General features: G+C 35.9%; 1 protein-coding gene across 5 annotated transcripts in view; it reads left to right on the forward strand.

The window, feature by feature from the left end:
* Positions 1 to 24,850, forward strand: part of DMXL1 (Dmx like 1) — a 76,829-nt gene that overhangs the window by 14,525 nt on the left and 37,454 nt on the right. For all 5 annotated transcript variants that reach the window (XM_039731031.1, XM_039730988.1, XM_039730999.1 and 2 more), the window contains exons 4-20: positions 553 to 631; positions 1,135 to 1,267; positions 3,492 to 3,558; positions 6,168 to 6,343; positions 7,841 to 8,030; positions 9,513 to 9,681; positions 13,453 to 13,665; positions 14,321 to 14,574; positions 14,666 to 15,350; positions 15,871 to 15,992; positions 16,520 to 16,609; positions 16,913 to 17,015; positions 18,799 to 18,915; positions 20,136 to 20,360; positions 20,966 to 22,657; positions 23,201 to 23,311; positions 24,600 to 24,769. In XM_039731031.1, the coding sequence (XP_039586965.1) occupies positions 553 to 631; positions 1,135 to 1,267; positions 3,492 to 3,558; positions 6,168 to 6,343; positions 7,841 to 8,030; positions 9,513 to 9,681; positions 13,453 to 13,665; positions 14,321 to 14,574; positions 14,666 to 15,350; positions 15,871 to 15,992; positions 16,520 to 16,609; positions 16,913 to 17,015; positions 18,799 to 18,915; positions 20,136 to 20,360; positions 20,966 to 22,657; positions 23,201 to 23,311; positions 24,600 to 24,769 (4,596 nt within the window). The remainder of the gene's footprint in view (positions 1 to 552; positions 632 to 1,134; positions 1,268 to 3,491; positions 3,559 to 6,167; positions 6,344 to 7,840; positions 8,031 to 9,512; positions 9,682 to 13,452; positions 13,666 to 14,320; positions 14,575 to 14,665; positions 15,351 to 15,870; positions 15,993 to 16,519; positions 16,610 to 16,912; positions 17,016 to 18,798; positions 18,916 to 20,135; positions 20,361 to 20,965; positions 22,658 to 23,200; positions 23,312 to 24,599; positions 24,770 to 24,850) is intronic.

Here is a 24,850-nt window from a genome sequence, read left to right on the forward strand (position 1 = left end):
AGATCAAAACATACAACCTTTTTGGTCTATAACAGAAACAGACAAGATAAATATTTTGTAAACTTAATCCTCAACTTGTTTTAGAGAGTGAAGTAGTGATGCAAAAGAGAAAAGTACTTGACTGTTCTGTTGTATATTTGAAAAAAAAAAGAGTGGAGGGGGAGTATCACGTGTTATCTTGACCTTTCTGAACTCCTAATTCAGCAATGGTACAGATATCAAACACCAGATGCCTTTAACTTGTTTAATTTTTGATATCTTTTAAATCTTGCTTCCTCCAAAAAAAAGTCCAGTAATAATTTTATATACTAATTTTTCTCAAGCTAAACTTTCAAAATAAGAAGTTAAAAATCTCATAAATATGGCCATATTAATGAAAAGCTATTTTAACATCAGAATGAATCAATTTTCATTAGATAAGCAGTAACTTATGTTAAACACCTTCATAAAATCTGGAGAATGCAGTGAAGATGTACAGTTTATATTATAAAAAGAGGACAGAGGAGAATGAAGAGTTTTCATGCTAATGTTTGTAAATACTTAAAATTTCAGATGTTACATTACCAGTGGCAGAAGAATGCTCAAATCTCACTGGAAGCCATAGTGCATAATCTAACATGGGATCCCACAGGTACGAACAGATTAAGAGAAACACTTTTCTATTTGATACTGCACCTGTTTTTTTTATTTTATATTTTGTCATTGCTTGTGGACAAGGAAAAGGGTTTTTTTCTGTCCTAGTATGATAGAGAATACTGAAGTGGAGTGAAATGTACCTTTTGTCACTTATTACAGGAGAGCTAACATACTAAGTGCATCTGTATGGTCTGGCTCGATTATTCTTATCTGAGCAGATAAGAAAACGTGGCTTAAATGGTAAATATTTCTTGAGAAAGAGTAATGTCTGCAGTAGACCTAGGCATTTATTTTAAAGAATAACTAAAATTTTATTATTTTCATAGTTTGAACTGTAGATGCTCAAATCTACAAAAAAAAGTCTAGGAAAGGTGCATTTGCCAGATTCTTTTCTGCAGTTTCAGCTTTGCAGTACTTTTTTTTTTTTCTCTCTTTCTCTATAAAAATCTATAGTTTGATACTTGTTTGTTGTTAGATTTCCATAAATATTTGTTCCAGGTACTCGCCTTCTGACTGGTTCCAGTTGTCTTCAACTTTGGTCCAATGTTCCTTTGGAAAACCCTGCTGACAATGACAGTACTGAAAGAGCCCATGTTGGACTTGGAGAGTGGAGATGTATCTGGCAATGCAAGTAAGGAACCCATTTAAAGACAAGTAATTCAGTTTTCTTTACTGATTCATACCTTTGAGATTAAATACTTAGTGTAGTTACGTGAAATGCTATTGCATACTGTTACTTGATAAATATTATTGATGTGAGGTAAACTTTAATCATATTTCCCTTGACTATGTGACATTCTTTCCTTTTATAAGATCAGTTGCAATTGGTTTTAGAGCAATTCTTCAGTTACAGAGAACACTAGCAAAATACTGAGGGAAGGCTAATATTGATGCTCTCCAATAGGCACTCTTCCTTGTAGAAGAAATAAGGTGAAAGCTGTGTGGTTGCTGGTAGGACTGATTAAAAAAAGCTTCCTTCTATGTTCAGTGTACTCTTATTGTTGTTTCCTTCTTACTTCTTGCACATCCACCCCCTGCTTTCACTTGTACTTTTTCTAGGATTTATTCTGGGAATTTGGAACAGTCAAGGTTGATACATTCTCTTTGTGTCTCTGAATTCTCTTCTTGTATTCATGTTGATTTTGATATTTGCATTTGTATATTGTGCATTCAGAAGAATTTTAGTTTAGTGCTTAAGTTTATAAGACAATTTAAATCGTTCTGCCATAGGTAGACTTTTACTAGTACAATGGGGTGGGTACATTGTTCAGGTAAAAGCAGTGTACCATATGGCCATCTCCTAAAGAAGTTTCCCGAAGTGGCTGACTGTGAAGACCCACCTGAAGTTACTCTTTGTGAAACATTTAGAATTCTAGTGGGTAGTTCTATAGGTAGTTTTCTGGATGTACCAGAAAAACATCCAGTTTATGATCCTTCAGTTATTCCTTTTTCTCTGTACTTGAACTTTTATCAGTGTTTAAAAACCCAAGGTCATCCAAATGACCATTGAAAAACTTTCCTTCGTGTGTGGTGAACTTTCTAAATACAAGAAGTTGAAGACTTGCTCTATTTTTTGAAACATTTTTGTGTGCTCATCTCTCAGCTTAATAAGAGAAGTCAGCCTGTAGACAGACTGCCATTGAGTGTAGCTTTAGAATCTGTGGTTCTGGTAACAGTAGTCAAAATCATATAGAGAGTGCTTTTCTTCTGTCCCTTCAATTAACAGGTTTTGCATTTGTATCATATATGAAGACTAACAGAAGTCTTCTCAGCTCTCCACCTGTTTTTCTCTTTTAAACTCTCTTTGTTGGAGATAGAGCAGAGTGTTGCCTTCTTTGAATGAGTAGGTCCTGGAACAGGTCAACAGAACTTGCTTTTTTTGTATACCTTTTATGCCTGTATGTCTTCTGGCATTTGTACTGCAATTAGATTTATAATAGGTTTTTCTTGTAGAGAAGTCTGCAAGAATGTTATTTTGCCCCTGCAAATATCCTGTTTTAATGCCTGAAGGAAACATTTTCAAATGTTTTCATATTTGCCCCAGCAGGAGAATTTTGCTTAAACCTGGGTTGACTTCTTTGATACAGGGCTTTTGTAATTGCCTTGCTCTTGTTGCTGCACCTAAACGCACCCTAGTTTTATTGACCTTGATCCCTTTTGAAAGTTACACCTCAACAACTTGTTCCATGTGTATTAAATTCAAGATGAAAATGTACACTGTATCTGTTCTGTGCAATTAAATTTTTCTATGTTCTTGTTGCTATTAATAGGCTTTGTTGCTTAGTCAATAACTGAGTGCTTCAAGCCCTGTAAAAGATTTCTTAGGACATCCAATTCAAGTGAAATGCTCCAAAAGTTAACCACATAATTAGGTTTGGAATATTTTGGTGTAGCATCTTATAGCAGTGTGACCATTCGTGTGAAAGCTACTTTCAGCCACTTATTAACTACATTATTCCTTTTACACTGCATTGTTTTCTTGAGTTGTAATTGTAGGAAATACAAGAAGTGAAGCTGTCTTTCAGAGAAGTTGGAAGATAATATGGTACAACAGATACCATTTTGAGACCCATATAATAGTGAATTGGAAGTAGTGCAGTTTAATCTGTTAGCAACTTCTTTTCTGCTATGATATTTTTGAATATTGTGTATTCAGCTACAAGATTTTGGTTTTCTGGATCACTGCAGCCTTGAGTTTGCATCTTAGTCTTTTGCGCTTTGTTAAAACTTTCACACGATAGAATACACACTTGTATTTAAGAATTAAAAAATTTTTACTCATTCAAGGAAGAAAAAAGTTCAGAATTCCATAAAAGCTGTCAAAGTTACTTTCTCTTTTTGTCTTTGTTCTATAGAACTGCTTCTCAAGTTTGTTTAATGAAATTCTCACCAGATGGGGAGTTTTTTGCTACTGCTGGAAAGGTAAGAATTTTTTTTCCTTACAGCTTTGTACTAATTCGGATAAGCATTAAAGCAAACCAACAAAAACACTTTAAAAAAAAAAAGGTTAATGAAAAAAAAAAAGCTTTTTGGTAATTTTTTGTAGTCTGTCTATGTGTCTTCAGAATTTGGTAAACATGAATTTGGTAGAAGGGTGGTTCAAGGCAGGGAGGTGACACACCAAATATTCAGTGCTTACTATTCTAAAATACTCATTTTTAATTTGTGCCAAATTATAAGACATAAGAAAAGAATAGTTTTGAGGAATGGTGGAGATCTGTGGATGAGATCACTGCTAGCTATCCTAGTAGTGAGGCAGTATAATCAAAATACCAAAAAAAAAATCTAAAAAATCAAAAATAGCTCTTTCATATGTTTTTGTGTAAACATATCTGTATGCCTTTTTGTGTCCATAGAAGAGGTTCACATTCCCCTCCATAGGCGTGTGCACAAGGTTCGTGACAGTGTTTGTGGCCAATTTCACTAGTTCCATGTGCTCAACATTGAGCAGTTTTTCAGCAAAAGCAGAACCCCTTGGCAAAATAAGCAAAAAAATTAAAGCAAAATATCAGTCTTCTGTTTTCCTGAAACAAACTAATTTTTTATTTATACTACAAAACTTGTTGTTCAGGTTTTGTAGGAGAATAATGTCCTTACAAGTCAAAACAGAAAAAAAAAATCAAGATCATGTAGAGGATGCAGTGAACAAATATGACAAACCCATATGAGAATTTATATTACTTGCTAAGGAATATGAGTGGGAGAAGTAGTTCTTTCCTGCCTGAAGTTTCTGGTACTAACTAAAGAACCTAAAGGCTGCCGAGTTACTAGATACAAAACAGCATGCTAGTACGTAAGGTTAATATCACTTGCTGATATTAGTGAAAACCTGGTTTAAGTGTCTCAGAATCCTGAGCAGTAGTAACCTGAGAGAACATGTTTCAGACTGAAGAATAAAAGACAGTTTTGCAGTTCACAATAGTCTGTCTTGGATGCATGAGTGAAAAATTAGTGTATTCACATAATAACTGGTTAGAACAGTGTTTGATTTAGTAGTAATGTGGAACTTGGCTGTTTGGGTCAAAGTGTCCCTTAGTAGATGCTTAAAAAATAAAGAATTGGTGGTGATTCAGCCTGCAAATAAATATTGCTTTTGAAAGGCAGTTGTCATGCATATTTTTGTGATTCAGTTATGTGCATTGGGAGCAGATGAGTAATGCACATCTTTATTAGTTGTATGTGGCTTTTTTCCTTTAAAGCTTGCCATTTCAGGTCAGCATGCTTGATCATGCTTTAAAGACTAACTTTTAAGACATTTGCTATCTTTAAAGGAAGATAGAGATGTAACAAATCTGTAAAATTGCCTAACTTTCCTTTTCTAGTGAAACTATACTCCAATTAACAAGCTTCCAGTATACAAAGTGAAATACTGGCTTTCTTCATGCTAAGTGATTATCTGTATAGAAACAAACCAATGAATTCTCATGCTGCATTCTTTTTGTGCTTATTTGAATGTTTATTTCTTGCTATATGTTCTGTGATGCCTTAAACTGCCATAGAAAGAAGGGCCATTCCAGCCATTTTTCAGAAAAATAAAATTCTTTGGGTATATGTTTTATGTAAAAAGGTAGTGTTTTGTTATTGTCAACAATAAATATATGTATTCCACCTTCTTTTGATGGGTAGGAGTTAATGTTTATTTTACAAGTCAAATGTAAATGGTTTAATGGTTTCCAATGTTACAATTTGATGGAGTGGTGGAAAAATTAATTCATCTGCAAATACCTTATGTAAGGTTAATATTATTGCAGACTTTTTGACTCCAATATCTTATGTCCTGTTATTTTAGATTATAAATTCCTTCTAAGCGAATTACTGAATAAGTAAGAAAATTAGTAAGTAGGAAAATTAATAACATATTTTTTACCATAAATGCTTAAGTTAGTTACCTGCCTGGAGAACTTTTAAAGCACATCTTTGTTTCTATGTCTTACTCCTTTACTTAACTTTTCGTGAGGGACAGTGCTGGTCAGCTGCACCGACCTATCCTCCCCCCAAGTAGGGTCATGTTATGCATACCCAGGTTATTTCAATATTTTAGTGCCATTCACATTTAATAGTTGATCAACAGCTTGTGAATCTATTATCAGATTAATTTATCTAGTCCTTGAAGACATCAATTCATGTGTGTATTTGAAAAAAAGCAGGCTGATCAGTATTGAGTTAGGTTTTTGAGATATCATCTATGACCTTTGTTTGTTTTCCTAGCAGTTAAATTTACACAGGGGGTTTGGGTGGTTTTCTGACAAGGTAGAATTAGTTGTATTAATGTTTGAATACCATCTCAGGCTAGAGCAAGTTGTAGTTTTATGATTAAAAATTGGAAGCTAATCAGAAGGACCTATATGAAATCCAAGTTAGTAATGGTAGGAGTTAGGTGGAAGCTCTGCTTCTGTGTTCCTCTCTAATAAGAAAAGCATTTTAATTTAAAGAAAAATGAAACCTCAAGAGATGTACGCAAAAGTACTTGAAGTGCATCATATTCTTACACAAGGTAATCTTATTTACTGTCCTTTTTTGTCTTCCCACAGGATGACTGTCTTGTGAAAGTATGGTACAACGCAGAGAGCTGGCGGTCAGCCGTATCACCACCTGGTGCTGGTCCAGAAAACCAAGCAAAAGAGCTTGATTTTTCATTTGTTTATTTGGCTCATCCTCGATCAGTAAATGCATTTTCATGGAGAAAGACCAGTAAATTCATGCCACGGTCAGTAGTTCTAATAACTAGCTCATAAATTGACCAAACAAACCCTAAACTGTACAGTCTGCCTCTCTCTACAGTCAACAGTCACACAAACATATGTTTATATGTTTATGCGTTTACTTCAGTTGTATGTGTGTAAGACCTTTTATACTGTCTCTGCTCTTAAGAGGATGACAAGTATCCTCTTACCTTCTCTCTCTACAGTCAACAGTCACACAATTATATGTGTGCGTTTATTTCAATTGTATGTGTGTAAGACCTTTATACTGTCTCTGCTCTTAAGAGGATGACAAGTATCCTCTTACCTGAGAAAGAATTGAAAAGATAGAAGTCTCAGAGACTGACTTAGACATTGAACTAAATACAGAATCAGCTCTTGAAAAGTCATGTCTCTTTGCATTTTTTTTGATTGCACTAAGTGACCGTTCATGCATTTAATGCCGGCTTGCTCTATCCTGATGGAATCAGAGCAAAAGTTCTGTGATTTGAAGTCCTCTTTCAAAAATATTTTCTTTTTATTTCTTTCTCTGCCTACTACAAAGCTAGATCTCTGTCAGAAATAGTATCTGGAAACTGAATTCAAGTAATCATTTGGTGTTAGGGTTGTGTTCAGCTGATTCCAAAATGACCTGTACTTATTTGTCACCAGTACTTTCAATCTTAACCTGAAGTAGTGTTAGCAGTTTTGTGGCCTGCCACCATCTCTTTGCCGTTTTATTCCAAATAGTAAACAAATTTGCATTCCTTTGTGTTGAGCAAATTTATGTTGTTTGTTATACCAGCCTTTAAGACACTGCATAAATCTATAGTTCTTATTCTGTGTGTAACTTTTGAAAATCCACCTGCTCCATGATTCCCAAGGGAGTTTGCTGCTGGACAGTTTGGTCATAGCTTTCGAGCCTTATGTAGAGCTAAATAGTGAACTTATATGACCTGGAAACCTGATGATTTGTGTAGTTTTTTCTGGTATCTGGTTTAGGGTAGTGGGATTTTTTGGCTACATATCTAACACAAGTTACACGTGGAAAAATAATAACTAAGGAAAACTCATGCATTTAAATTGTCTGTTGTTTCCCTGGTATTATCTGAGTTTATCTGAGTATACTGGTATTATCTGAAGTACCAGTAAGATTTGGAATTACAATCAGGTATCCAGAATATTATTCGCGTTTTATGTGAATGACTCTAAAAGATAAAAATTTGCCTTTTGTTAATCTTTGTATGAATTTTTCTTTAAATTAAAATCCACAATTTGCTGGTCTTCTATTTTGTGATGACGTTTGAGGTGATTTATAGTCAGATACTTAAATCACCTCAGAGGGGAAGGCCTTTCTTATATAATTTATTTTCCTAACAATGTATTGATGAGTTTTTCTTGTGCTGGTATCTGTGAGTTAGTGCAATTCCAAAGACTGGTAGTGGAAAACTGTTTGGAAATGTCAGTTTATTTTGATGCTGTGTAATAGCAGCTTCTTCACTCCTTAAATTTTCTTTCATTAGTGGTGCTGTCTGCAATGTACTCCTGACTTGCTGTAAGGATAATGTTTGTCGTCTCTGGGCAGAGACTTTGTTACCCAATGACAGTCTGTTGTATGGTGGAGGATACAGCAATTGGAGTGAAACAGCAAACTTCACAAATAACTTCAAGAGAAATACTTCAAGTAAAGAAAAAGTGCAGAGTGCATTGGAGGTAAGAATTTAAATTAAACAGTGAGAATAAACACACATAAAAACTTGTGATTTTGTACAAATTTGTAATTTGTAACTCAGACATGTATCACAAGCTGAAATCCTTTATACCAGAGATGTGCATAAAATGTTATGAAAGGGTGAATTTCCTTGAAATCTTCCTTAGGCAGGCTAAGCTGACAGCTCTTTTGCTATGAGCTTCTCACATTGAAGACACACTGTTCCAAAGTCACAACTGCCTATTTTTGTCTGTGACTGAAGAAGAGTGCTTTGCAGTATTTAGTTCAAAGGGCTAGGAGCAGTATGGAGCACACATTATATATAGGTTATGTGAAACCCAGGGGTGATGCTGCCTTAAGACGTATGGTAGGGGCTCACTTGTTACCTCTGAAGTTGTGGGATGTTCTCTCTGACTTCTGCAACTGGAAAAACAGTAATATGGAGGGAAGAAGAATAGTCTTTCTGCTGTAGTCCTCAGAGCAGACTGCTCATAAGCATTAATGCAAAGTGATTCTTACCAGATAGTGTTTTCTAACCAGTGTGAATCAGAAAGAAAGTAGCATTAATGGACTGCTTCAAAGGTATGTAGAGCATATGTGGGCATTGTGCTTTTAACTTACTGGAGTGATGTACTTAGCATTCTCATAGTGCATTCTGTACCTGAGAAATAGTGCAGCATACCTGAAAAATATGGCAGGCTGAAACGCACACCTGAAAAAATGAAATAGTCAAAGAGAGGAGGAGAAAGGAAGCTGGAGAAATTTCCATGTTCCTGTGGAAAATAAGAGGCAACATTAAAAATCAGGAACAGCAATTATGTGATAATTGAGAGAACACTGTTGGACATGAGCATGCTGTGTAAAGATGGAAAGCACAGCAGGTGAAAGGGATGCCAAGAGTGTAACACCATCTTTAATGCAAATTATGAAACTCTGTGTACCTTTGGGTGCTTACAGCACAAAAGGATTGAACTGTGTAAGTCAGTCTTAGAAACTTAATATTTTTCTTTCCCTTGGAAACAAGAATTTGTATAAAAGAGGAAGACCTTAAAACTCATTGGAGTCTTTTGTGGGGTGTTGAAGTGCTGATCTAATTAGATCCAAAGTGTGGATCCAGTTTTTCATGAAATGAGACTACTCAGTATTGCTGCTTTGTTCAGAATTGTGAATAAGCATGATGTGTGTTTATGAAACACAAGAGTATTTTCTGTGTAAGTATAAAAAGTGTGTGAAGATCATCTGCGCACTGAAGTATGAAGTAGTTACTACATGAAGGTATTTTTTGGGCCTTCATAAATAAATCCAAAGGCACTGCTTTCTCTCTACTGCAGACTCAACACAAGTTTGCAAGAAACTCCACTGATTCTTTAAATTCGCTTTTAAACTGAAAAATATCATTCATTAGTGCCTAGAAAACCTCTTACAGATTAAATCTGCTTTTTCTTTTTGAAAGGATTTTAAATGATGCCTTATTCTTCGTGCAGTTAAACCTGAAGCACTTCCGACGAGGAAGGAGGAGGTCAGGTGCTGTTGTAGCACATACTGGATATGCTCTGCATCAACAAGATCCTCATGAAGCTCACAGGAACATTCCTCCTCATGCAAATGCCCTTTGCCACTACCATATTGCTGCCAGTATCAATCCAGCCACAGGTAAGAAATGTAATCCTTGCTGTGAAGTGAACTGCAGTTGCTGTTAGGTTTGTGTTCTCTCTGGAAACTTAGCAAATGTATTTGTTAAGTATTTGTATGATCATACAATTTCTGGTATGTTGGTTTCATTTTTGCATGAAAGAACTTTATACAATAATGAAATTATTTGATTAAATTTCCACTACAGTAATCCTGTCTTATGTTGTTCATCTTTTAAGTGAGATTGAGAGTGTCTAAAATGGAGAAAGCTAAGTATTTGTAACTGGAGTTAAAATTTACTGTGAATTGTGTATGGTACTGGGAACACAGTGATAAAAAATGTCTAAGCTTCTTAAAGTGACCACCTGACACTTAAGTGTTGAAGTAACCACACATTCATGTACTTCTGTCTCTGAACCAAACAAAACACGCCTTCATCCTGTATTCCATAAACTTTGACATTGCCTTGCACTGGAACATGTTGATAGGGGTTGAGGAAACTCCCCTGTAGCTATTGGTACTTCTGGCTTTATTATCTTTGTGTATGCTGAAAGTGAAGTGTGTCTGCTCATTGAAAAACTGACTAGAAATGCAATATGGAATGGCCTTTCATGAAGGTTCTGATGTGGTTTTCTGTGTCTAGACTTAATGAACAAACATAATATGTAATTCTTGTCTTAAACTAGTTAAGCTCTGTTTTATAGTATTGTTTTTCTGTTCCTACTTAACCTTGTTTGAAAGGCCAATTTTCATCTAAGGGCATTTATGATTAGTTCATGTTTCTAGCTATACAGTCTGGTGTGATTGGAAAGAACAGGTGATTTCCATTAACAAGCCTGTGCTAAGCAAAGCTCTAAACACTTTTTCCTTGATTGTTCTTCAGCATTTTGAGTGGTAGTTCATTTGTTCATATTTTAACAGACAGGACTAGAATCACATCCAGCCTATCAGCAGGAAACTTCTTACAGTTTTGTGCTGTACCATCAGTGCTATCATATTTCCACAGGAAAAGTCCCCAGTCATTGCTTGTTATTATCCAGTGTCACACAGGAAAGTTTCTTGAAAGCTTCTTGGAGATTTGTTTATCTCCTCTTATCTTCAGATTGCACAGTGAGCTACCTAATCTTTTCATGCAGGAAGCACATAATCTTTGACTTTTTTTTTTTTTACTTACTTTTAAAGCATTTCTTATGTTTATATAGAATAGCTAATGTTATTGTTCACCACGGTTAGCCATCATCCAAGCCCCAGGCAGTCACTTGCTCACTCCCTGCAGGTCTGGGGAGAGAATCAGAAGGGTAGAAACCTCCTGGGGAAAATAAAAGCTGCACACGTTACCAAAGAGTTACAAGCAATAACTTGAGTGCTTCCTGTGGGCCCGGGGGATCTTCAGCCGTCTCTAGGAGAGCAGAGCCCTATCACACCTAATGGTCTCTTGGGATAACAAACACCATCCCTTCAAACTTTCCCCCTTCTTCCTTCCTCCTGCCACTTTAAGCGCTGACCATGATGTCATGTGGTCTGGAGTATCCCTTTGGTCCATTTCAGTCCTGGCTGTGTGTTCTCCCAAAGTCCAGTGCAGCAGTACAAAAACCAGAAAAGGCCTTGGTTCTGTGTAAGCCCTGCCCAGCAACAACAAAAACATATCTATATTATCAACCCTGTGTTCAGCACAAATCCAAAACACAGCCCAGTACCAGACACTGTGAAGAAAGTTAACTCTACCCCAGCAAAAACCAGCACAACTATGCACACTTTAACTTTGCTTTTGGTAGACTTTGCAGTATAAATATGCCAAACAGCAAACTTACAGAATGAGCATAAAAACAATTTTGAAAAAGATGAGAAAAATTAGGTACTTAAAACTTGCCTTTGGCTTTTCTAATCTTATATTCTTTTTATATTATCTATATCAATCAGTATCTGTTTTAATATAATTTAGATCTCTTGGTCTTGTAACTCAGTAGATTGGAGGTTAACAGGTTGTTCTTTATTGTAGAACCTCTGAAGTAACTTTCACATTTCAAATATTTTGAAATATTTGAAGAAATACGTGTTCTCCCTCACAGTCAAGTCGTTAAGTACCCCAGTCTAAGCACATTCTTTAAGTAGGCCTTTTCGTTTGCCGTTTTGCAATGAAATTTAATCCAAAAACCTAATTGTATTTCCTTTCATTTGATTAAAAGCAAATTGGTTTGTGATGTCTTGTTTTAAAATTTGTCATTACTACAGCATTTTAAAATATCTGATAAAAACTAAAGTCAAAACAGCTTTATCTTTCATTCACTTCACATTTTGAAGAATAATGCTTTCATATATACTTATATATAAGAATATATATAATAATAAATACAACATGTGTACAACCAAAATCCTTGCAACCTACTTTTATACTATAATTTTTCTAGAGTCCGGCCTGGGTGGAATTCTGTGAAAGGAATAAGCAGTGGTTGCTAGGACAAAATTGTCTCTAGGCAATTACAGAAAAAGTTACTGAATTAGAAGTTTTCTGGAAAGAGAGATTGTGATTTATGAAGCAGATAGAAATTCACTAAGAATAATGTTCAGAGCTGAACATCATTTAGAAGCTGGTAGTTTTAGATGGATATTTGAAAAAAGTGATTTCTTTAGTGACTTTGTTAAATACTCAAAAAACATGTAGATTTATAGTCTAATCTGAAAAGTAATCTTTCTAGTTCACCTTAGTCATGTTTACTGTAGCTTCGTCTTTCAAAGGGCGTCAATAGAATTTTTTCCTTCAGATTCTGTTACTTTCCAGATGTATAGTGATACTTTTGAGGCTGGCATTGACCTGTGTAGGAAGGTAGACTGTATTTCTTAAATGAACTGTGCTACTTCTGCCCCCTTCCCCTGCTGCGTCCCCTACCCACAAACAAAACTGCAAATTGTCGTGGTGCTGCTTTCTTTTACCTGTGGGCTGTCCATTACAATTTTCTTTGGCTAGATTGGACGATTAGTTATTCAAACCTATTGCTGATTTTGATAAAAACAACAGATTTTGGGTGAAAAGTATTTTTTCTCCCAGGATGTGGAATTTAAGCAATTCTGCATAAATAGGGAGCAGAAGGAGATGAGACTATACATGGAGACGTCCAGGTGGGAATTACATGCAGTTTGAGATTTTAACATCTTGCTGTATCATGCATTTGAGGACATTGCAGTAAATCACCTATTTGCTTTTTAGCCTTGATTAATTTAGATTATGTTACTCTGCAGCAGTTTGATCCTTGCTTCTGTCACACACTTCATGATTACTACTTTATTTTTCACAGCTACATGGGACACCAAATGCCATCAAACAGCCATATTAATTAACAGAATGTATCAGAACCAGAACTCCTGGAGTTTTGTGATGATGTTACAGAGGCCATTGTCTGATCTCTGTACTAATTTTTGCTGGTGTAAGCCCGTCATCTTTGGTTACAGTGTATATCTACTGCTGCATCCATTGTGGACTAAATGTTGGAAAATTGTGCTTAAATTATTTGGTTCATACTGAGCCATAGTTGCAAAAAAAAATGTAAATTAACTTACATGCACAGTATTACATCAACATTGCAGGACCCTACTGTTATCCTAATGTAACCATACCAAAGAGCCTCTGTGTAGAAGAAGTCTCGAAGCAGACGGTGTTGCAGGGAATGACAAGTGGCAATATACTTGGATTTTTTTTTTCCATTGTGGGATTTCTGCTTAAAAACCATTTCTCTAAAATTATTTTTTGACCTAACTTACTTCTCAAAAACGCCAATCAGTATCTTTTTCTGGTAGATATTCCTCTACTGCCTTCTATCACATCTCTGAGTCTTGGTGAAAATGAAGAAAAAAGTGGACCTTTTATTGTACACTGGCTAAACAACAAAGAACTTCATTTTACCTTATCTATGGAAGTGTTTTTGCAACAACTTAAAAGGAGTTTTGAACATCATTCTCCTGACACTAATACTGAGGATTCTAACCAAATGGATGGCAGATCAGAAGAAGGTAAAAGTCATACAGACATATGTCATACAGAGAAATGGCTTTCAGTTTATAAAGTAGTTTGTAATGTTCCCCGGGACGAAGTGAGAGATTGGCAACTTGACATGCAAGTCAGATGCATGTGGCATTTCAGATGCATTTTCTTTCCTTACAGTGAAAGTATCTAAGTGACTTTAAAAAAATGTATTTGTATTCTGATTTCTCTTTTCATAGTTGTTCTAGAAATTTTGAGTTATATATGCTGAAAACTGTATTATTCAATTGGGCTTGACTGGAGGCCTTTGCAAGAAAATGTTACTTCAATATTAAGGAAGCAGGAGCAACTTTAGAATTAACTTTTTAAATTTAGATATTAATGTACAGCTTATTTACATAGCTTCATTTTATAACATAGTACAATCAATTAATTTGAATAGATACATCCTTGAGATTATTATCCTTTGTTCTGTCTATGCATGCAAAAATTTGTATAAAATAGGGGGAAAGAAGAATGCTTCAAATTAGGATGCAGCATAACCTATTTTGGTTTGTTAGACACTGAGCTCTGTTAGAGGATTTATGGTTGTAATATTCATCCTTTTAAATTAGTTCTCATATGAGTAGCTTGTAAAAGGCCTGAAATTAGCTCCATATGCATATGTGTGTGTGTGTATTCTAGAAGCTGATGAAAATGGAGATGAACAAAAAGGAAACCAAGAGAAGAAGGAACTGGGTGATGAGAAAGCTGCTCCATATTCAAGCCTTGTTCCTTTATCCTCTGCTATTTTTGATCATGAAATTGAAGTTCTGCTTTCTGAATGGAGTAAAAATGCTGACATGCTCTTCAGTATACATCCTATGGATGGCTCCCTGCTGGTGTGGCATGTGGACTGGCTGGATGAATACCAGCCTGGCATGTTTCGCCAGGTGCAGGTACTTGGATTCCTCCTGCATTTTGCTTTGGTGTTCAGTGAGAAGTATGATGGGAACTCTAATATTTAGTCTTTCTTTCTTAAAATTGCAGGTGTCATTTGTGTCAAGAATTCCTGTTGCATTTCCAACAGGCGATGCAAACTCTCTTTGCAGAAGTATAGTGATGTATGCTTGTACCAAAAATGTTGACTTAGCTATTCAACAAGGCAAACAAAAGCCTCCTGGCCTTACACGATCTTCATCTATGCTTATCTCTTCTGGACACACTAAATCAACCAACAGCTTAAAACTAAGTATCTTCACACCTAATGTTATGATGATTTCCAAACATGCAGATGGGTCACTGAACCAGTGGCTAGTGAGTTTTGCTGAAGAATCTGCTTTTTCAACTGTAGTCAGTATTTCACACAAATCCCGATACTGTGGTCACCGTTTTCATCTTAACGACTTGGCTTGCCACTCAGTGTTACCACTGCTGCTCACAACCTCACATCACAATGCTCCAATTTCAGCAGATGTTGAGAAAGCAATACAGGCAAATGAGTCTTTTAAGTCTCAGGAGTCACCAGTAAGGCCTCAGAGTAGGGGCAATGCAAATGTGACATCCCAGGATCCCAACGCTGTTTACAGTGAACTTATTCTATGGAGAGTAGATCCTGTTGGGCCTTTGTCCTTTTCTGGTGGAGTTTCTGAACTTGCTCGGATCAATTCTCTTCATGTTTCAGCTTTTTCTAATGTTGCATGGCTGCCCACACTTATACCCAGCTATTGCCTTGGTGAGTTTCATTTTCTGATTTGTGAAGTATTCTAGAATAAAATTAATATAACCTAATAATGCACTTTAATAGATAATACAGGTATACTTGAATTAACTGGAAAAAATTTTAAGCATGGGTCCTTTATTTCTCAAATTTTCAAGCTGCTGGTGCTTGGGAATTCTTTATTCCTGTGTAAAAAGTTTCTATGTTCTACTGCTTTATTTTATGTATTTGTTATTTTAGGAGCTTATGCAGTAAAGTTCTTCGATAGTAGTGAACAGCATGGTGAAGATTTAAAAGCTGAGGGAGATTTAGCTCTGGTTTGCAAATGAAATTCTTATTTTCTTTCATGTACCTTGATTTGGCTGCTAAGCACAGCTTTAAACTTTGTAATTGTTTCTTGTGAATACAAGTTAAGAGGACTTTTTTTTATGCTGTATAGTTTTTTGTCATAACTTTGAAAATGCCTGTTGTCAAAAAACTAATAATGAAGCCATATGATGTTTGAATATTTGAACACTTTCTTCCTGCTTTTCAGGTGCATACTGTAATTCTCCAAGTGCCTGCTTTGTGGCCAGTGACGGACAGCATTTAAGATTATATCAAGCTGTAATAGATGCTAAGAAACTTCTCAGTGAGCTCTCCAACCCAGAAATTTCCGTAAGTGAAAAGCCTTCTCAAGTTTTTGCATGGTACAACTTCATTCATTGCACTAGGCTCAGATCTCGTGACTGACTAAGCTGGTTGTTGAAGATTTCACAGATTATTCTGTTTGTAAAAACAGATTAGGTAAGGCTTTTTAGCTACGCTGTATTTCATTTAATCTCAAACTCTGCATATTGAGGCAGGCCAAGGTTTGATTAGGAAATATCTGTGAAGTGCTTACACCACAGGGAATAGTAACTGTGGGGGTGCATTGCCATCCTGAGAAAAAGCTAAGACAACAATACAGCTTTTGGGGAAAGAACAATTGCTAGATGTGGGGCTTTCCAGATATTCTTGTCACCTTTCAGCCATCAAAACTAAATAAAACAGAGATGTTGCCTGTTTTCTTTACTGAATCACAACTAGTATATATTTTATGATTTAATTAACATTTGCATAGTGATGTTGCACCTATCTAGCAGGTTGTGCCACAGAAATGCATAGGAGTTAACAAGACCACCCTCCTGATTCTTTTCAAACAGAAATATGTTGGTGAAGTTTTTAACATCATAAGTCAGCAATCTACGGCTCGCCCGGGATGTATCATTGAACTGGATGCCATCACAGAGCTTGTAAGATCTTCTGCTATACTCATTTTGTGTCATAATTAGCTTTTTAAAAAGCCTTAATAATAAAGGCAATACCTGTAGCTCTCCATTAGGTAAATTTGGGGTACTTAGGCTGTTTTTGACATACTCTTGTACTTTTTTTACAGTACCTGTAAATGGAAAGAATGTGAGTAATGAAAGTGCATTTTCATGAGGAGTCTTCTGTTGATGTGTTTAACTTACCAAGTTAAAAGCTCCTGTGTTAGAGAGAAATCTTGAAAAGTATTCACCAGGATGTTCACTTCTTGCGTATTTTTACTTCCTTAGCATGGCCGAAAAACACAGTTACTCCATGTTTTTCAAGAAGAATTTATTTTAAATAACCAGGAGAAGGAAACGCCTTTAAAGAAGAACAGTTTATCAGACTCTGGTAAATAATTTTTTTTTCATAGCACATTGAAGACAGTGTTTTATTTTTCATTCCATGGGAAAACAAACAAACAAACAAACAACTTGTTTAATGGCATGTATCATTTTAATGTCAAATACCTTAATTTGAGATCTTCAGAAGAATGAAACTAATGAAACTCCTGGATGTTTCACTTCCTTTGAGTTGTGAGCAACCAAATTTTAGATCAAGTAAATCACAATTTTAGATCAAGTTTAAATCACAAGATACCCATTGTGTTCTGTGTTAAGCAGTCCCTTAACATGAAGGGGGAAAGGGTATTAAATATGCCTGTACTTATAGGGTATGACATAAACAAAACTTACTGTATCCTGTCATGGTGGATACATGGTGTATCCTGGCATGCTGTTCTTTTACATCAGCTAAATATTGCTCCTCAGGCCTTGCATGGTACAACAATTGGCAAGCCAAACAATTCCTCCTCACTCAAATATTGTGAGTAGTGTGTGGATTTCTAGATCCTTGGACAGATCTGAGCTGCTCTGGAAAAAATTATTTGTTTTCCTTGGTGGAGTGCCTTGGTTATTTGTATATATAGGCATCACATTGTTCTGTTCCACTGAAATAATGTGCAGGGAAAAAGGGGTCTGAATAAAGATTGTAATACCAGGTCATCTGCAGTACTAGATGGGAGTCCTGAATGAAAGGAAGCAGAGTTGTAGAAAAGTGTCAAAGGAACCTACGGAAATATTAAATGAACTGGATATACATAGTGATTATATGGGCCTGGAACTGGCTGTTTTTACCTGAGGAAGAGATTTGGAGCAGTGGAGATAATCCCAGACCTCAGTGGAGTTAAAAAAATTGAATTGAGATGTTGAAAATAAGAAATAAAATAGAGAACATAAAAAGTGGTACTCTACAGCATAAGTGTATGTTTCCATCTTGAGTATGATACACAGAAATAATTTTAGAACAAATAGGGAAATATTTGATCTTAGGCAACTGTATACATCTGTATGTGTTCTGAAAGCCTGCAATAGATTGCTGCATGCCGTCGATGTAAGGAATTGGGCTAAATGGACCCTTTGAAAAACTGTTAAATTAGAACTGTATGCATTCTCATTTGAAATTATTTTCTAGTTCTTTCTTATTTCCTGTTTAATAATGCATGAAGGTAGTTACCTCATATTGTTTTTAAAAAGAACAAATTCACTTATGTTTTTCTATGTTAAAAGCACAGGGCAGATACAGCTTATTCTTGGTAATGTTTTATGTATACACACAACTAAAGGGTCAGAGGAATCATGGACAGAAGAGAGTCCCTAAATTAACTATTCCTTCTTGGTCCTAATGGGTTGACTTTTAAATGAAGGGAAGCACATATCTGGGTGAACTCTCCAGAAATGGGCGCCTATTGATAGTACAACATATCTTCTTTTTGTGTAAAACTAGGGCAAGTGAATTCTTAGTAAGAAGCATTGTATCTCTTTCTCTCTTCTAGGCTATACTGTACTGCTAATACGTTTTGGGATTTAACTTTAAACATAGCAAAGTCAGGCAAATGTGTTGTCATCTCTGAAAGAAAACACTGGCAGCTCTTACATGAGTGTACCTGTAATTGTAATGTTTGTTGGTTGTGGTAAAAAAATAAGAAGGCTAATGTAAGAGTTAGATACAGTCAGACCATTCCATTTCAGTATTAGTTCATGTTGTCTTAATCTGATTATTTGCTAGCCAGCAAAATTTAGTTCTGATTTCAGGTCAATAGTCCGTAAGATCTTTCTGTTCTCAATTTTACCAGGAAACCAGCAGAATGGATTCTCTGAAAAATTCTACTTAATAGCAATAGAATATACACAAAACCATTCATTACTACATATGTGGCATTTACATTTGAAGGCAGTTCCTGTCTCAATAGGTAAGCCCTCTTTCTTGTAGTTTTCTTTTTAAAAAAGCCTCTGTCTAGTATCTGCTGTTCAGTGTAATCTAAAATGTTTCATCTTTTTGAAAAGATTCTGCATTTGATTACAAGATTTTATCACAGCCATTCATTCTTGATTGCCTCATCTGATTGCTGAAACTCTTCAGCCTGAGTCTGGAACTTGGTATTTTTTGTGCATTCTAAGGCCGGGTATGCTTAACTGGCTTTAATACAGTTAACATGTTTTGTTTTGTCTGACAGTTCAGATGTTTTGCTTTTCGTAAGTTTTAGTTTGCAATTTTGGAGTTGATGCATACATTTTAAATAGGACCGTAGTCTGAAGCACCTAAGCATCAGTGATGCAATTACAATCCTAAATAATTTTGATGTTCTGAAATCTGCTCTAGTTCTCTTTCAAACTACCAAACTATCTCTAAAACTCTTAGGTTTTAAAGAAAGGAAAGATACACTCTGGTAGTTTTCTGTTGACATTCAAAGATTTTAAGAAACATAAATCTGATACTACTTCCCAGAGGAATCAGTTATAATCCATGTTTGTCATTTAAACTAAATTAGCATTTCTTACCGTTGCTTTTAAATAAGAGAAAAAGTGTTATTGCAATTAGTTTATAAGTTAGTGAGAATAATAAAGATCTAAATTTTCTGATGTACTTATGTGATGAGGAAATGACTGAGAAAGCTCTGCAGCAAATCTGTTGGAAATTTTTGTGTTCCATTTCCAGCAATTTTATACTTCAGGTCTTGAGTTTTATTAAAAAAGGGAAGCATTCATATCACATTCTCTGAAAGCCTATGTTTTAAGGAATAAAATAAAGCTGTTTTTAAAACTTTTCTGAAAAATAACTTTCACCAATTTGTAAGCTAAGACATGAATGTCTTAATTTTCCCTAGCTGCAGATATTCTGTGCTTACTGAAACCTTGTTTTCGGTGGATAGCCACATATGGATGCAGTTTTTGGTCTATTTGGTCATGCTTTGACTGTTTAATAATCTCTCAAAAGTTCTTGAATCTCCGAAGTATTTAATGTGACATGTCCTAGTGTTTCTCTTTAAATCTGAGTATGAGAATACATTTCACTAAAATTTTAAGTCAGGTTTTGTCTGTCTATTCTGGAACTATTAAAGTGAATAAAATAACTTCTTACATTAAAAGAAATCATTGATCTTTAAAGTTAACAATGCATACCTTTTTTTAGATGAAAAGATAGGTTCAAATCCATCTGAAGAAACAACACAAGTGGAAGAATTGTATTCTTCACCGGATCCAGAGAAGATCCAATCACCTTTCACTCACAAGTATCGGGCCTGTAGAGCAAACCTTCAGAGCACCAGCTGGCTTACTCTGTCTTCCAAAATGGTGTACAGCCAAGAATTGAGTATGCCAGAAGGAGTAGAAATAATAAGTGTAAAGCCATCAGCAGGTTTGTTGTCTTTTTTTAAAATACTAAAATAGGGAATCGCTGCCTTTCTGACTTGGGTCTTAAAATATAAACAAAGTAATAGTGAGTTTTAGATTTGTTAGAATTGAGTATGTGTAGGTGAATCCAAAAGGTTTGCTAAAGTGTACTTCCTGTCACTTAATATCTCAGTCCTGGAACTAACACTAAAATAAAGCTCTTACTTAATAGAATAATTGAAACACAAATTCTGTTTTGCAGTCATTCGTAACATTTTTTGTACGATCTGTACTTAAATGTTAAGGTTTTCATCAGCAGTTTTTCTAAAATACAGTTTGAGATTTTTTAGTGAAGAAATATTTGTTTGACAGGATATGTATTAGTATTCATGTTTAAATAATATTATTTGACTCCTCTTTAGGGCGCAGTGCAATCAAAGGGTAAAACAGTTGCATGGTATTTTTGACATGTTGTCTTTGTGGGGCCCTGTAAATGACCTCTTTGTGAGGAAGCAGTAATACTTTTTTTAACTTGTAATAGAGTAATAGAATGGTGGCTGAATATAAATGTTGCTAATTTTGCTTTTTAGTGTTTCCTCCAGTAAGAGTGTATTTTTTTTTTCATTTTAGGACATCTCAGTTCTTCTTCCATATATCCTGTTTGTCGTGCACCTTATCTGCTGGCTACTTCCTGCTCTGATGGAAAAGTTCGATTCTGGAGATGCAGGGTTATCACTGAATCATCAGCTTCTTCCATGCCACAATGTAGCACAGACAGTGATATTAAATATGTATGGGAAGAATGGCCATTACTGATTGAGGATGGACTTCCTAGTAGTAGTGCTATTAATGTTCCAGGGAGGCCAACTGATGTCAGCTGTGCACACACAAACAGATTAGCAGTAGCATACAAGCAGGCAGCATCTAGAAATGGCCATCTTTCTCAAGATTTTGTGATGCATGTTAGTATTTTTGAGTGTGAATCTACAGGGGGTTCTTCTTGGATTTTAGAACAGACACTTAATTTAGATGAGCTAGGCACCATGTTGGACTCTGGTGTTAGTGTTGATAGCGATTTAGTGGCAGATAACCAACAAGATACTTCTCTGTCTCATGATGGGAGTACTACACCTAGCACTAAGCACTTGGTACACTTGGATTGGATGTCTAGGGAAGATGGTTCACATATTCTGACAGTGGGAATTGGATCAAAACTTTATATGTTTGGCCAGATGTCTGGGAAGAGGCAAGAACAAAATGGTAACGAGATTGTTACAATCTCCCACAGTGGCAGTCCTAAGGCTGCAGCCCTTTCTGGGTTTGTTTTGCTGCGTTGTGTTGACTTGGTTTCATCTGTGGAGGGGTCATCTCCTTTTCCTGTATCCTTGTCTTGGGTGCGTGATGGCATTCTAGTAGTTGGAATGGATTGTGAAATGCATGTTTATTCCCAGTGGCAATCTCCTTCTAAGGAGGAGCTAGTTAGTACAGATTCCTACAGTGGAAGTATGCCATGCCTAACTAGCTTAATGAAACAAAGCCAGTCAGCTGCCTCAGGTCTGCATCCACCAAAGAGAACTTTGACCAGATCTTTGACCAGCCTTGCACAGAAACTTAGTGGGAAAAGGTCTGCCTCTGATCTGTCCATGGAAATCGAAGATTCTGGTCTATTTGAAGCAGCTCATACATTATCTCCAACTTTACCTCAGTACCATCCATATCAACTGTTGGAGCTCATGGATCTTGGTAAAGTACGCAGAGCAAAAGCCATTCTGTCCCACTTGGTGAAGTGCATTGCTGGAGAAGTTGTTGCTATAAATGAGTCTGAGCCTAATCATGACAGGAGGCTCAGATCTCTGACAATCAGTGCTAGTGGAAGTACTGCAAGAGATCCCAAAATGTTCAGCAAAACAGAGACTACAGACTATATAGAAATAGACTCTGTTCCACCATTGCCTCTGTATGCTCTGCTTGCTGCGGATGATGATTCATCTTATTCCTGTTTAGAGAAGTCCAATAATCAGTATAGTCAAAATAAACAGGATATGCCCAGTGACAGTTACGAAAATCTCTTCCAAAATACTGTTATAAGTACAGATGACCTTGTCACATTTGAGGCAGATGAAGACAGTTCAAAAGTCATTGATCTTTCTCAATACAGTCTAACTTACTTTGGACCAGAACATGCTCAAGTTCTTTCTCGTCACTTGCTTCATTCAAGCTTGCCAGGTCTGACTAGGATGGAGCAAATGTCTTTGATGGCCTTGGCAGATACAATTGCTACTACCAGTACTGACATTGGAGAAAGCAGGGACAGAAGTCAGGGTAAGCTGTGTCTTCCACGTTAAATGTACTACTGAACTTTACAGCCTTTCCAGGGATTTTTTTCCTATTTTGGAATATTTCTGTGGTTTGTGAGATGATGATGATGCACCTTTGTTTCATAGTATAATGGTTTTGAGACCTATGCTTTGATTGCTTTAATAAAATTAAAATTTTATTTGTCACCTGGTAATGCCACTGTGGATCCATCAGTCCACATACTATGATTATTTTTAATTCACTTTTGAAGAGACAGGAACACCAAATATTTGTTGTACTGTGTAGAGAAATTGAGAAAGAATTTGGTTAGTTTTTTTTTAACATAACATTTTCTGTCTCTTGCATTAAACAGAGCAAGTAACTTCAGAAGTTTTTATATTTGAAATTTTCTTCTTTCTCTTTTCTTGAAGGGAAGAATTATGGACTAAGCTATCATTTATTAATTCAAAGTATTAGCAGTCATAAAATTATATTTCTTCTGTTAAGACCCACAATACTTACTTGGATTAATTGCTGTAAAATGTGTGTAAAAATACTTATTTCCAGGTGGAGGAACTCTTGATGAGTGTGGTTTAAAGTTTTTATTGGCTGTCCGGCGTCACACCTTTCTGACAACTGCGCTTCCTCCTGTGCATCGAGCCCAGCTGCTTCACCAAGGTAACTCATGTGTTTTCTTAGATGAGTTGAGTTTTAGTGATGTAGCTGCACCTGTAAATGGTGTACATCTGCAGAACCAGTAATTTAATTCATTGGGATTTTTCAAGAAAATACTGTCCAATATGAATGAATGCTAGAGCAGAAAATGTCTTGTTTTGCTTGTGGTAAAGGTCTCAGAACTGATTTTTTTCAAGCAAGTTTTTAGTTGGTGGAGGAGAGTTTCTGTTTCCCCACATTAAACACCCCAAATACTCCAAATGAAATTCTACTACCATGTTGTTCCAATAACCTTCTGCAGGAATAATGTAGTAGACAATTGTACCTATTTATGTAGGGGTTTGGTACATATTTGGAAAAAAATTACTACTCAGACTTTAAATATTTCTATATACTTACTGTAATTATACAATCAACTATATCATATAGGAATTTTTTTGTATAATTTAACTAGTTCCATCCTGATATTGCATATGACAGAATAAGATGGATTTGATTAGTCATAAAGGACTGGCTATGATTACTCCTTTAGCCATCATGACAGTTGTGATAGCATTGTCACCCCTCAGCTGAATCAGAGGTTGGAATTTCCCAGGACTGCTACAGCAGAGTATTGCAGAGTTAAGTTCCTGATGGAGTAATTTTAGTTGAGATACTTCTGCTTCTGGTGAGCTCAGTAATTGGTGAGAGTGGGAAGTTCCTCCGGAGCACATGTGGAAATGCCTTTCTACAAACAAGCGCCTGGCCCTCACTAGAATTGCAATTATCCCTAGCCAGCTATGTTGTTGTTTAGTAATTGCTTTCCTTCTTGTGAGATATTTTTATTTAAAGTTTTCTTTTGTATCTCTGTCTCCAAAGGTGTTTTTGCTCTGAATATGTGAAACTTGTGCATTTTGTAATCCGAGTCAAAATAGTGAACCTATCTTTCAAAATTTTGAAAAATTTAATCAGTAACACTGCACTTTGTATCATGGCTAATCTTAGTGCCACTTACTATGCACGTGTTTTAGCTTCATAGAGAAACTGTTCTTCGCAAACTTACCTAAGGAGTTTGCAAATGAAAAATTGCTTCCAGTTGTATCCTTTTTCTGTAATATTTCTGAAATGCAGTCCTTACAAATATTTTTTTAAATTTCTGTTGTGTCACCAGCAATGCACTTAAAAATTCAAAACAAGCAGTTTGACCTTCTTCCCTTCTCCCTTTCCCATCCCTTTATCTTCAGATTCTGGATTATTTTATTAATGAATGTCTTCTGAATTTTCCTTTTTTTTTTGAATGTTCATTGTACAGGCTTATCTACTAGTCACTTTGCCTGGGCATTCCATTCCGTAGCAGAGGAAGAGCTCCTGAGTATGCTCCCTGCAGTGCAGAAGGGAGATCCTACATGGTCTGAGCTCAGAGCTATGGGTGTAGGATGGTGGGTTCGAAACATCCACAGCCTGCGGAAATGCATAGAAAAGGTAAACATAGCATTCTAAAAAAACCCAACAGGATCTTTCCAAACAACTCTTCTCCAGTGTTTACCTTCTATTTATGTAGTT

Source organism: Passer montanus, unplaced genomic scaffold (genome assembly GCF_014805655.1).
Source record: "Passer montanus isolate IOZ18808 unplaced genomic scaffold, ASM1480565v1 scaffold110, whole genome shotgun sequence".
NCBI lineage: Eukaryota > Metazoa > Chordata > Aves > Passeriformes > Passeridae > Passer > Passer montanus.